At 48.3% G+C, this 13,086-nt stretch overlaps 1 protein-coding gene across 7 annotated transcripts in view; it reads left to right on the top strand.

Moving 5' to 3' along the window:
- Positions 1 to 366: 366 nt before the first annotated feature.
- Positions 367 to 13,086, top strand: part of SEPT6 (septin 6) — an 80,621-nt gene continuing 67,901 nt past the window's right edge. For 6 of the 7 annotated variants that reach the window (XM_011977159.1, XM_011977162.1, XM_011977164.1 and 3 more), the window contains exon 1: positions 367 to 710. In XM_011977159.1, the coding sequence (XP_011832549.1) occupies positions 681 to 710 (30 nt within the window). In that variant the 5' untranslated portion in view covers positions 367 to 680. Of the gene's footprint in view, positions 711 to 7,384; positions 7,490 to 13,086 lie in introns of all 7 variants that reach the window. The other variant, XM_011977158.1, reaches the window with a different exon arrangement.

The raw sequence follows: 13,086 nt of genomic DNA, 5'->3' as shown, positions 1-13,086 counted from the left end.
AAGCTCTACTGTGGAGCGGCAGGTGCCGCAGGCCTCCCCTGTACCTCGGCCTCAGCGGCGCTCCCGGGCCATGGGGGGAGGGAGACACGACAGTGGGGCATCGAGACTCCAGCGGCCAAGGCGCACCCATCTAAGCACCCTGGGATCTCGGTGGAAAGGAAGGGGGGTTCCGGGGGCCGGGAGGAGAACTGCAGAGCTTGGCCGCTGAGCAGAGCATGGGAGGGGGGAGGGGCGGGGGCTCCCTTCCAGCCTCCGGGGTCTGGGGACTTAGGGATGTAAAGGAGAGCAGGGGGGTGTGACAATTCAGCAGAGGTCGGGACGTACCACGGAGCCAAGTGGCGGGGGGGGGCAGAGGACGTGGTCACCGAGGGGAGCCCCCGCCCCCCTTCGCAGAAGCCTGCGGCTGCGGTTGCAGGAAGAACTGGAACTGGGCTGGCCGAAGTGGGAAGCGGCGCGTTAAATCCGCCCCCTCTCCATACCCTACTTTCAAGGGGTGGGTGGTAGAGGGGAGGTTGGGGTTGGAGCAGCGGCGAGGGGGCCCCTCCCTTGCACCTCCCCCCACCGGACTTGGTCGCGCCCGAAGTGTAACACTTTCTCTTTGTCGGAGGAGCTCCTCTGTTTCCTGTGCAGTAGCTCCCGTTGCGGCGGCACCCGTGGCAGCCCTGGCGGACGCAGGAGCGATGGCAGCGACCGATATAGCTCGCCAGGTGGTAAGTGCAGAGCTTGGGTGCCAGGGCCAGGGCCGAGGGCCTGGGGAGGGTCAAGGAGACCTGGCCGCCGCCCCCACATCGCGAGGAGGGCAGTAGGCAGCATCCAGGAGCCGAGGGCACGGTGGGACTTCTGCTCCCGGGGTCAGCAGCTCAGTCCCCCAGCCAGTCCCGGAAAACGGTGGTGGCGCGCGGGGGTCAGGGGGCGGCAGGGGGGCTGGCAAAGCCTGTGGGCCGGCGGCTGAACTTGCATTGCCCAAGAGCCGCAGTGAGCGCGGCCGCCTCCCTCGCTGCAGCTGCGGCCCCACGGCTGGGGCGTTGCCGAATGAATGGCCGTAGGAGCCGCCGAGCCCTCCAGGTCCCTGGCACCCTGGCCTTGCCGCGCCCCTGCGCACGGCTGCCCGTTGTGACCCGGGACGGCACAGGCAAAGAGGCGCGGGGCTGGGGTTAGCCTGGGGCAGAAGGCTGTGAGTGGTGAGGGGGGCGGGGAAGTGACTGGCTGGGATAAGGTTTCTCTATATGCATTACATATGTGACTGCGTCTGTGTGTGTATCGGTGTGCGCGTATGTGTGCACGCGCGCGCGCTCGTGTCTTCCCGGGCGGGCGGCAGCGGCGCCGGGGTTCTGTCTGTGACCCAAAGAAGTCCGCCTGTTTCTCTGAGTGTGCTCACCTCTGTGGTGTGTGTCCGAACGCCTCTCTGTCTGCTTGTGCTGTGTGCCTCTGGGTCTCATTTGTGCGTCAGTGTAGGGTGCAGTTGGCTGGCCTGTAGGTGGCTGGCTGCGTATTTTGGCATGTTTTGGAGCGGGCCTCTGAGGATCTGTCTCGGGTGCATGTTCAGTGTAACTGGGCTTGTGTGCCAAAACCTGTGGAGCTGGCTTCTTTCTATGGAGACTCAGGAAAATAAGTGTGAGACTCCCAAAAGCGGTGCCGTCTCTTTTTTTGTTGGCGACCGACTCAGGGAAAAAAAAAAAAAAAATCTTCATTTAAAGAACTGAAGTTTTCCAGCCTGCGATGTGCAGAGAAACCATGTTGAAGTGACCTGAGGCTCCATGTTTGTTTTTTAGACCAGAAGTTTGGTTGCAAAGGGCGATGAATTCCATTTGGGGGGGACACCCTAGCTTGTCTATTCATCCATGGGTATCTGGGACTTTAAGAAGCCCACCAGCACCCCGAGGTGAGGAAGGAGTGGGAGACAGAGGTAGGTCAAATCCCATGACACCAAATGCTACTTGACGAAAATCTCTGAACCACATAAAAATGTTTTTCAACCTTGTAGCTTACTTGTTTAGGAAAATAGTTCATGCAATGCAATTACAGTACAAAAAAAAAAAAAAGCCTCTAGGTATTTGGTGTAATTGAAATTGATTTTTCAAAATCTGAAGCCAGAATCTGATAGTATTTTCTCTACAGAATATGTATTAATGTATTCCTCTCTTTTGCCCCTGTTTGGAAAGGCAGGATCATTTCTTCAGAACCTCCTCCACCCCCTGCACACCCTAGCACAGTGCACTTTATGCAGTCATGATGTGGAAGGACCAGGAGTAGACAGGAGACATTCTCTGTGATGATGGAATTTGAGAGAATTTTCTTCCCCCAAGATTGGCACTCTCATTGTTTATTGCTTTAGTGTTTTGAGGGCTCCCTCTTTTCTGCTGTGGCTTTTCTGCTCCTGGTTACCTGCATTTCAGAGATGGTATATGAAGTAGAGGAATTAATCTCTGGGATTACACTTGCTCCATCCAAAAATGAGGCTAATGATTTTTCATGTCAGCTAATGAATTTGCATTGACCTGTCCTCCATATTCTCACCAGTTTCTCTTGCCTGGATTAGGATTGCAGGGCAGATGTTGCAAAGGGGAACATTCCAGAAGATTGTGTGTGTTTCACCTCAGGCACAACTCAGGCAACCCAGAGATGCCCTTTGTTCTGCAAATGGGGGTGAGGGGGTGGTTTAGGGCCACTTGGTTTGCTTTGCATGGCTCCAGTTTGCTCTGGCTGGCCTTGCCATACTATATGATGAAGAACATAATTGTACGCCAGATTCTGAAGCTGAAAGAGCAGCCTAAGCACTCGAGACCTTGTTATCGTGATAAATGGGTTTCTGGGAAAACTGACGTCACTCTCCATGCCCCCCTCCCCCAGCCAGTGAAGCTCTTGTTTATGTGTCATTTGTCTCTCTGTTCTCCTTTGTGTCTGCAAGAAGTTGTAATTCACCAGGGAAGACGGAATTAACTCAGGAGACCTTGGACATCTGGTTGCTGCTTGTTTCCTCCGAGGAACATGTATTCAGGGTTTGGGAACAGAAGACTACAGAATAAACCTAAGTGTGGCTAGCTTAGGATTCTTTTTTTTTTTTTTTTTTTTTACGGAGTCTTGCTCTGTTGCCCAGGCTGGAGTGCAGTGGCACAACCTCTGCTCACTGCCAACCTCAGCCTGGGTTCAAGTGATTCTCCTGCCTCAGCCTCCCGAGTAGCTGGGATTACAGGTGCCCGCCACCACACCTGGCTAATTTTTGTATTTTTAGTAGAGACAGGTTTTCACCATGTTGGCCAGGCTTGTCTCGAACTCCTGACCTTGTGATCTGCCCACCTCAGCCTCCCAAAGTGTTGGGATTACAGGCGTGAGCCACCGCTCCCAGCCAAGAATTCTTTTTAATGAGCTCTGAGACGTGGTACCATACGAGTAAGTGCCCTAGTGTGTGTGTGTGTGTGTGTGTAAGCAGTGGTTGTGTTCTTTCTAGAGTCAGTTGAGAGTCACTGTGGGTAAACATCCTTAGTGATTAAAACAAGCCTTGTTGGGTAAGGCTTGTTGGGTAGGGCTTATATTGCATGCAGCCAACTTTGGAAGCTCAATTCTGGTGCACATAATACAAGTCCATCCCATCTGAATGAACACCACAAAGGGTTTGGTGTGACAACACCATTTCTCCACTGTGTCCATATTTATTTGATTGAATGATATGTGGCCAGCACTATGGTTAGCCCTTGTCAACTGGACAAAAAAAGGTAGCAGGCTTTAAGAAACGTTCGTGATTGGACTAGGCTCAGTGGCTCACACCTGTAATCCCAGCGCTTTGGGAGGCTGAGGTGGGCAGATCATGAGGTCAGGAGTTCAAGACCAGCCTGACCAACATGGTGAAACTCTGTATCTACTAAAAATACGAAAAATAGCCGGCTGTAGTGGTGCGTGCCTATAATCCTAGCTACTCAGGAGGCTGAGGCAGGGGAATCGCTTGAACCCTGGAGGCAGAGGTTGCAGTGAGCCGAGATTGCACCACTGCACTCCAGCCTGGGCAAAAGAGCAAGACTTCGTCTCAAAAAAGAAAAAAAAGAGGCCAAGGGGGGCGGATCACGAGGTCAGGAGATTGAGACCAGCCTGGCTAACACGGTTAAACCCCATCTCTACTAAAAATACAAAAAAATTAGCCGGGCGTGGTGGTGGGCATCTGTAGTCCCAGCTACTCCGGAGGCTGAGGGGGTGAACCTGGGAGGCGGTGCTTGCAGTGAGCCAAGATCACGCCACTACACTCCAGCCTGGGTGACAGAGCGAGACTCCGTCTCAAAAAACAAAAACAAAACAAAACAAAACGTTCGTGGCTTTTAAGCTTATAGTCTAGTTGGAGTGACAAATTGTGGACACTGTGAAATAATTAAAGAACTATAGAAGATCTTTGGGATGCCCCACCTCACCTCCTGCCTATGAGGTGGCTTGGGCTGCTATTGATATATACTTCGAGAAGTTCCATGACTTGTCCAAGGTAACCAAGGCACAGGGCAGGCCCCAAAAGCTGCATGTGCTGGCTCTTTTAATAAGCTGTTCCTTTCAGTGTTGCATTCTGGGATCCAGACTGTAAATGCTGGCCCATACGAAGAGTATCTGGATGATTCTGGCTTGAACTAGTCCCGTAGTGTGAACAATGGAGCTTTCTTCAGTGGCAATCTAGGTAGTGGTCGTTCTCCCAAATGAACTTGCAGGGGCTAACTTTGCTCTACAAAGTTAGCTGGGATTGGTCTGGGTCAACTGTCTCAGAGCAACTGTCTTCAGGTGGGGAAAAGATTGCTGCTGCACTCTGGTTTTGCTATCATCACGTGGCAGTTACCCTTTGATTCCCTTTGAGGTCTCTGCTTCAGGCGTTCCTACCACCACCCACTAAAGATAGTATCGTACCTCAAACACAGAAAACAAAACCCCATTACCTAGCTCTATTGGTGATACAACACGGAAGAAAGTTTACATGGCCCCAAATATTTAAAAATGTTGATTCTAAATTTGAGGGTTTTTTGAACAGTCATTGCATTATTTTCTAACTTTTCTGTGGGTTTGGGATGTCTCTTTTTTCTTTTCTTTTTTTTTTTCCTGAGACGGGGTCTTGCTGTGTCGCCCAGGCTGGAATGCAGTGGCGCAATCTCAGCTCACTGCAACCTCCGCCTCCGGGGTTCAAGCAATTATCTTTTTTTTTTTTTTTTTTTTTTTGAGATGGAGTCTCACTCTGTCCCCCGGGCTGGAATGCAGTGGCCGGATCTCAGCTCACTGCAAGCTCCGCCTCCCGGGTTTACACCATTCTCCTGCCTCAGCTCCCGCCACCTCACCCAGCTAGTTTTTTTGTATTTTTTAGTAGAGATGGGGTTTCACTGTGTTAGCCAGGATGGTCTCCATCTCCTGACCTCGTGATCCGCCTGTCTCGGCCTCCCAAAGTGCTGGGATTACAGGCTTGAGCCACCGCGCCCGGCCCAAGCAATTATCTTGCCTCAGCCTCCCGAGTAGCTGGGATTACAGGTGTGCACCACCATGCCCGGCTAATTTTTGTATTTTTAGTAGAGACAGGGTTTCACCATGTTGGCCAGGCTGGTCTCGAACTCCTGACTTTGTGATCTGCCCGCCTTGGTCTCTCAAAGTCCTGGGATTACAGGTGTGAGCCACAGCACCCAGCCTGGGATTTTTCAAAATAAAAAGTGGGCAGAATGACAATGCCCCTGAAAAGCGCATGGTCCCTTCTTTCAAGGAACTGGTGGAGGCAGACACAAATCACTATCTAATTATCTTTGTGATAAGTGCTACACAGGAGAGTGACTGCCTGCCATGAGATTTCATTACTAAGAGAACCTAACTCAGCAGTGAATGGAGGCAGAGGATGACAGGAAGGGCTTCCTGAGGGCTTCAAATAGGAAATGGGTAGGTGTGAAGGTGGGTGAGATCTCACATCTGCTACTGGGTTGGGAACATTTCATTTGCCAATTCACCCACTTTTATTTTCATTCGTTCCTTCAGCACATATTCACTGGGCACTAATCGGCCAGGCCCTGTGCCAGGTGCTGGGGATATAGTGGTGGCCAAGGCACACAGGAACTCTGTCCTCTCAGAGCTTCCAGATGAAAGGCAGGAATAAGCCCTGTTTCCTCTTCACATCCTAAATCCTGGAAATGTGAGTGTTAGTGGTGTTCTTAATACAAAACTACATTACAGCAGAGTGATTTGTCTGTATCGTCTAATGAGATTTTGATCTGCAGTCGTGTGCATAGCATTTACTTTGTGGAGTCTCTGCTGTAAATTTTCTATTAATTGCTGGCTTTGTTACCAGGCATGGCCTCTGCCTTTGTGTGCTATAAGGGAGCAAACCCATTGCATTAGCCTGAGCAAAACTAATTAGGAAGATAAGTACTCCGGAAAAAGGTATTCCCAAACTAAGTAGGGCTGATTTCTGGACTTGCCTGGGTTTTTGGATGATCAGAGCCATGGTTTAACATTAACATAAACAATTGAGAAGGGCTTTTAGTTGCACGTACATGAAAACTACATTCAAGACAGGTGAGGCCGGGTGCGGTGGCTCACGCCTGTAATCCCAGCACTTTGGGAGGCTGAGGCGGGCAGATCATGAGGTCAGGATATGGAGACCATCCTGGCTAACACGGTGAAACCCCGTCTCTACTAAAAATCAAAAAATTAGCCGGGCATGGTGGCGGGCGCCTGTAGTCCCAGCTACCCGGGAGGCTGAGGCAGGAGAATGGTGTGAACCCGAGAGGCGGAGCTTGCAGTGAGCCGAGATTGCGCCATTGCACTCCAGCCTGGGCGACACAGCAAGACTCCATCTCAAAAAAGAAAGAAAGAAAAAAAAAAAGACAGATGAAAGAAAGAAGGAAAGCCATGGATAGATGTAACATGTTTCTTTCAGCTATCTCAAAATACTTCCATCTGTATGATTTCATTTTCCCCAATGGCTTCCTGGACAAGTATTACTGTTCTCTTTGTTTAATGGGTGTAGGGAGACCAAGTTACTTAGTCCGAAGTGCTATTGCTGGTCAGTGGGTGATACAATTAAACACCCACCAGATGACACAGATTCCTTGTTTAAAAACACTGGTCTTTTCATGATGTTTCTAAGAAATCAAAATCCTGCCATGGCCTCTCTTCCCCCTCTTTCACTGCACTCCCTCAGCACCCCCATAGGACCCAGGGAAGAGTATACTAGGGTGATTCGGAGACTCTCTGATATTAAAAAGATTCTCAGCTTAAATCCAATATAGCACAGTCACGGGTTGTGTGGGTTTTCTTTTTTCTTTCTTTTTTTTTTTCTTCTCCATATTGCTTTAAATAAAAATCTTGGAGCCACCAGCCATGTAATGATGGATTATTTTAAGTAACAACTGGAGGGGGGGCGCAGAATAAATTAGAAACACAGACCCTTCCTCCTCGGTTTGGCAGGAGGAGGCTTCTGCTGCTGGGATTTGAAACCGTGGGTTTCTCTGCTGCCTGCACAGAGGAAGGAGGCCACATGCTCAGGAGGGTGAGAAATAATGTTATCCTCTTCTTCAGTGTCTTCTCATTAGAGGCAGCCATCTGTTGAATTATGCAGCGGGCTCTCAACTGGCCCTGGAGTTGGGTCATCCGTTCCACTCACTTAAAGGTGACCAGGGAAAAGATCTGCAGGTCTTCTCAGCGACAGGCCTCAGGGCTCAGGTTTCCCCTGCCATGGCCCTCTCTGACCCGGAATGAAGGCCCTGGGGTAACAGGGGCAGAACTCTGTTTTCCTGGCCTTGATGAGGTGTGAGGTCGTGTTTGGTTTCCTTTCACATTGGAGGCCCCCAGCTCTGAACACTGGCGCGGAGGCAGGAACTGGGTTTTTTCAGATCCCCATTAAACAAGACCAGATGGAGGCAGAGGCAAATTCAGGCTCCCCAGAGGGCAGTTGGGCATTCACCCAGAGGCCTGTGGGTAAACCTTTTCTTTTTTAGCAGATTGGAGGTAACAATAGCCAGAACACCTAGAAAACTCTCTTTCAACTGCCTGGCTTCCAGAGAATCTGGCTGGCTTTTGTGGGAAAGTTTCACTCACCCTGAGCAGGGGTCACCCCTGGCCTGAGGTGGGGATATTTGACCTAGACTTAGGCTTGTGTTAGCCTTGGGGTTCTTAAACAGAACTGGGCAGCTGGCCAGGCTGAGGCTTAGGCCGCAGTCAAACGAGAGGGAAATGAGAGGGAAACGGGAGGGAAAAGTGGGGAAGTGAGTAGAGAGCAGGAACACACAATGAATGCCTTGCACCGTATTGACTGCTTCAGTTGCCTTCTGTGGGCCAGAACCACCTTGGGGAGCTCACGGGTTTCCAGGTTCCGTTCCTTGACCCTTCTGCCGCTGACCAGCATCAAGCCAGAAGCTCAGTGTCCCGGAATTTTACCAGCATAAAGAAACACATGTGCCATTTGAGTCAGCTTTTCCATTTGAGAGTGGCCGTCGGCTCGACAGGGGCCTGGATCCTAGCACTATTCTGTCACTAAATCAGTCTGTGACGTGGGCCAAGTCACTTCCTCTCTGTGAGTCTCTGTTTCCCCTTTTGTGAAACGAAAGGGCTGGATTAGGTGATCTTTAAGGGCGTTTCCAGCTCTAACATCGTGTGGTGCTTATGTTTCCTTTTTCTCCAGCCTCATTTCTTTTAGGTCCTTGCCTGCGTCTGCTTCCGAATGAGGTGGCAGAATTGAACCCCACCCCTTCCCTGCTTTGACCCCTTGAGCTGGGTGGGGAGAAAGTTGTAGGGAAGGTCGGTCTATGCTTTTAGTTCAGCAGGCTCTCGGTAAGTGGAACAGAAACAACCCTTCAGATATTGCCTGTCCATGTAGGTGTAGATAGCTATTGTCTTCCTATAAAGGTACATGACAGCTGAATGTTTGTCTATTGAATCCTGCTTTCAATGCAGTAGGAGAGCCGGCTATTTAATGGAATCCTGCTGTGAATCCTTTTATAGAATGAAAAGCCACTCTGGAATTTATCTTGTGTATTAAAATCAGTTTAATCTATTGGATTTGCCAAAAATGGGCCTCCTCCTCTGTCTGGTAAGGATAGTCTGTCTTGTACTTCTTCAGCACAACTGCTCCCCAACTGAAGGGCATTTCTGAGGCCCCTTGGGGGTGCTGCCAGCTTTTGCAGGCCTTATTTCTCCTTAGAACAGCCCTGACATTTCTCTTTCCCAGGATAGGGTATTGCTACTACTCAGTTTCCTCTTAGCCTGGCTTAATTAGCATGAGGGACATTCTGATATTTGATGTGTTGGATGCATTTGAGAATTGTTTTTAAAACCTGTGGGAACTTGGCCGTGCGCGGTGGTTCACGCCTGTAATCCCAGTACTTTAGGAGGCTGAGGTGGGCGGATCACCTGAGGTCAGGAGTTCGAGACCAGCCTGGCCAACATGACGAAACCCTGTCTCTACTAAAAATACCAAAATTAGCTGGCTATGGTGGCGGGTGCTTGTAATCCCAGCTACTCGGGAGGCTGAGGTAGGAGAATCAGTCGAACCCTGGAGACGGAGGTTGCAATGAGCTGAGATCGCACCACTGCACTCCAGCCTGGGAGACAGAGTGAGACTCCATCTCAGGGAAAAAAAAAAAAAAACACCTCTGGGAACTTATCAGTGCTTTTATGGTTCTTATGACCATATGGTTCTTATGACTGATAATACAGCGGCATCCTTGGCAGCATTGGAGGCAGCAGAGGAAGCTATCAGCTACCTGATTGTTTCATCAAGACTGTTTGCTACATGTTTCAGGATATATTATTTGACTTCTGGTTCACATGAATCATTATAATAAGAAATTATACTGTATGACTATCAGTTATGTATATATTATATATAATAACAAGTTATAATAAGGGGACTGGGCACAGTGGCTCACGCCTATAATCCCAGAACTTTGGGAGGCCGAGGCGAGTGGATCACCTGAAGTCAGGAGTTACAGACCAGCCTGGCCAACATGGTGAAACCCCGTCTCTACCAAAAATACAAAAATTAGCTGGGTGTGGTGACACACACCTGTAATCCCAGCTACTCAGGAGGCTGAGGCAGGAGAATCGCTTGAACCCAGGAGGGGGAGGTTGCAGTGATCGTGCCACTGCACTCCAGCCTGGGTGACAGAGCGAGACACTGTCTCAAAAACAAAAAATAAATAAATAAAAAGGCAGTTATAATAAGGAGACTAAGAGGGTTTTATTGTATTGCTGGTAAAATAAATGTTTTATATACAATAAAACTGCCTGAAAGCTAAATGCTCTGATGAGCCAAATTGTCAAGCACCTTTTGGTTGTAGTTCAAGATTTTTCTAAAATATCTGAGGCCACTTTCCTACCCAGGAAAGTATCATCATAGAATCTTTTTTAAAAAAATAACATTTTCCCTGTTTATACAAGTTAAAATATGCCCATTGTAGGACATTTGGAAAACCCAGAAAAGCAACATCACCTACAATCTCTCTACCCAAAAGAAATCACTGACGTTATTTTGGCATGTGTTCTTCTAATCTTTTACAAAATGCGTACTTTTTCCCCATCATTGGGATGACCCTGTGCATACAGGTTGGTTTCCCTGTTGTTGTTTGCCTTTGGTGAGCATTTCCTTTTGTCATTAAATATTCTTAGAAAACATTTTTCTCCACTGCTTAATATTCCATCATGTATCACTGAAGCGATGAAACGGGTTTCATAGCCTTGGAGATTTGCAGGGTCATTCAGAGATCAGTGTTCAGGGCTGGGAGTGGAAATGGAGAAAGGGAAGGTGTGAGAGCTTGGGCCCACCAGTAGGTGACTGAAGAGAGTCCAATTTCAGTGTTTCTTTCCTTTCCTAGCATTTTTGTTGTTGTTGTTTGTTTGTTTGTTTGTTTTGAGACAGTCTCCCTCTGAGTGCAGTGGTGCGATCTCAGCTCATTGCAACCTCCGCCTCCCGGGTTCAAGCGATTCTCCTGCCTCAGCCTCCCAACTGGCTGGGACTACAGGCATGAGCCACCAAGCCTGGCTAATTTTTGTATTTTTAGTAGAGACGGGTTTTCCCAATGTTGGCCAGGCTGGTTTCGAACTCCTGGCCTCAAGTAATCTGCCCACCTTGGCCTCCCAAAGTGCTGGGATTACAGGCATGAGCCACTGCACCTGGCCACTTTCCTAGCATTTGGATGGGAGTGGCCAGAGGAGAAAGTTTAGGGACAGCCTAGTCATCAGCAATGAGTTTCAAACTTTTTGCTATCATTCTTTAGAATGACAGCTACTAACTTAGCCACCCTGGTTCGAAACAGAGGCAGGAAATTCTCCATTGACACAGATGCACCCTCAGTTCCCAGAGGCCTCAAATAAGGCTTGCTTACTATCACAGAGGTTGGAAGAGGGGCCGAGGGGAGTGGGGGACAGAGGTGGCCTACTTGGGTGCTTAAAGGACTCTTTATTTTCAGTAACAGCCATGAGAGAAAGATGCGCAGCTGGAACCGCCGTAACTTGTTCTTGATAATGTGAACTTTACGAATATTCAATTAAAAGACAAAATTGGTGTGTCCTCAGGAGAGGAGGCAGAAGAGAAAGAGAGCAGTGTTTCTGCCTGTGATATGAAACGTGGTATAACGTATTTCAAAACCACAGGTGACTGCAGATGAGGAGAAAACAGGAAATGTAATTGGGGAGGGGAGTGGGGCGCTCTCCCAGTTCTCAGGAGCACTCTTTCATTTTGCCTTCCTTTTAGCTGCTCTCAGACTCTGCATCCTAATTACCCCTGCTGCAAAGTTGAGTGAGAACTCTTCTTTCTTATATTAAAAATGTTTAAAAATTACATGGGTAACGTGCGAATACATTCGTGCTATAAAAGAGTCAAACAATAGGGAAGCATACTGACTACTCCCTTGACTGAGCCCCTATTTCCATCCCCCTCCCCTGAGGTAGCCACGATTGTGGGTTTGGTGGCTGTATTTTCAGTCCTCTTTCTATGTATCCACATACATTTACATGCAAATACACATATACAGGGCTTCTGGGGTATATATGGGCTCATATTGTGCTTATGGTTTACAATTTCTATTTTCTTTTCTTTTTTTTTTTTGAGACAGAGTCTCACTCTGTTGCCCAGACTGGAGTGCAGTTGCACAATCTTGGCCTACTACATCCTCGACCTACTGGGCTCAAGCAGGCCTCCCACATCAGCCTCCTGGGTAGCTGGGACTACAGGTGTGTGCTAACACACCTGGCTAAGTTTTGTACTTTTTTGTAGAGACGGGATTCTGCTGTGTTGCCCAGGCTGGTCTCGAACTCCTGGGCTCAAGCGAGCCACCTGCCTCGACCTCCCAAAATGCTGGGATTACAATCATGTAATAACTTCCGTTTTCTTCTATTTTATTACAGTCTCCCTATAACTTCTGTTTTCTGTTTTATAATATGTCTTGGAGATATTCACATCATTACATACAGAACTACCACATTCTTCTTAATGGATATCCATGTGCCATAATTTGGTTAAATATTTTCCTATTGTTGGACATTTAGGTTGGCTTTTGTTTGTTTGTTTGTTTTTAGTTTTTCAGCATTATAAACTGTGCTATAATAAATTTCCTTGTAATAGATCTTTGTACAGATTCTGAGAGGAGGTTGCAGGGTTAAGAGAGAAGTGCAATTTAAAATGGTGACTTTGGCCAATCCAGCATCTCAGTTCAGGCCTTCGGTATGGTAATATGGAACTACCTGCTACTACAGATGAAAATTTGAGATTTAGTGTCGGACATGCTGGGCCAACTTGCCGATTCCATCTCCTCTTGGGCACACTGTAGTCAAGGAGCATTCAATTAACTGCAGTCAAAGTAATCAGGCCCTCAATTAATCAGGCCACCTTAAGGAGAAAAAGGAAAGAGATAAGATATCAGAGATTTAGTGAGAGAGGAGGGGAGAAACTTCCAGGGGCTGTGCTGGGGTCAGTGTACATTCAGTTCAATGTCGTGTCTTTTCTACCTTTGCGTATTAAACTCTGAACAATGCGGACTGATATTCATAATGATGACCTTGACATCTTATAAGATTCATCAAAGCACGGGTGCATAGTGTTTGCCAGACAGGATTTCCTAAAGTAGGAACTATACAAATACATTTTTTTTT

The sequence above is a fragment of the Mandrillus leucophaeus genome, unplaced genomic scaffold, assembly GCF_000951045.1.
Source record: "Mandrillus leucophaeus isolate KB7577 unplaced genomic scaffold, Mleu.le_1.0 Scaffold174, whole genome shotgun sequence".
Classification (NCBI taxonomy): domain Eukaryota; kingdom Metazoa; phylum Chordata; class Mammalia; order Primates; family Cercopithecidae; genus Mandrillus; species Mandrillus leucophaeus.
The sequence above is the reverse complement of the archived record's forward strand: the minus strand, read 5'-3'. Positions and strand labels throughout refer to the sequence as shown.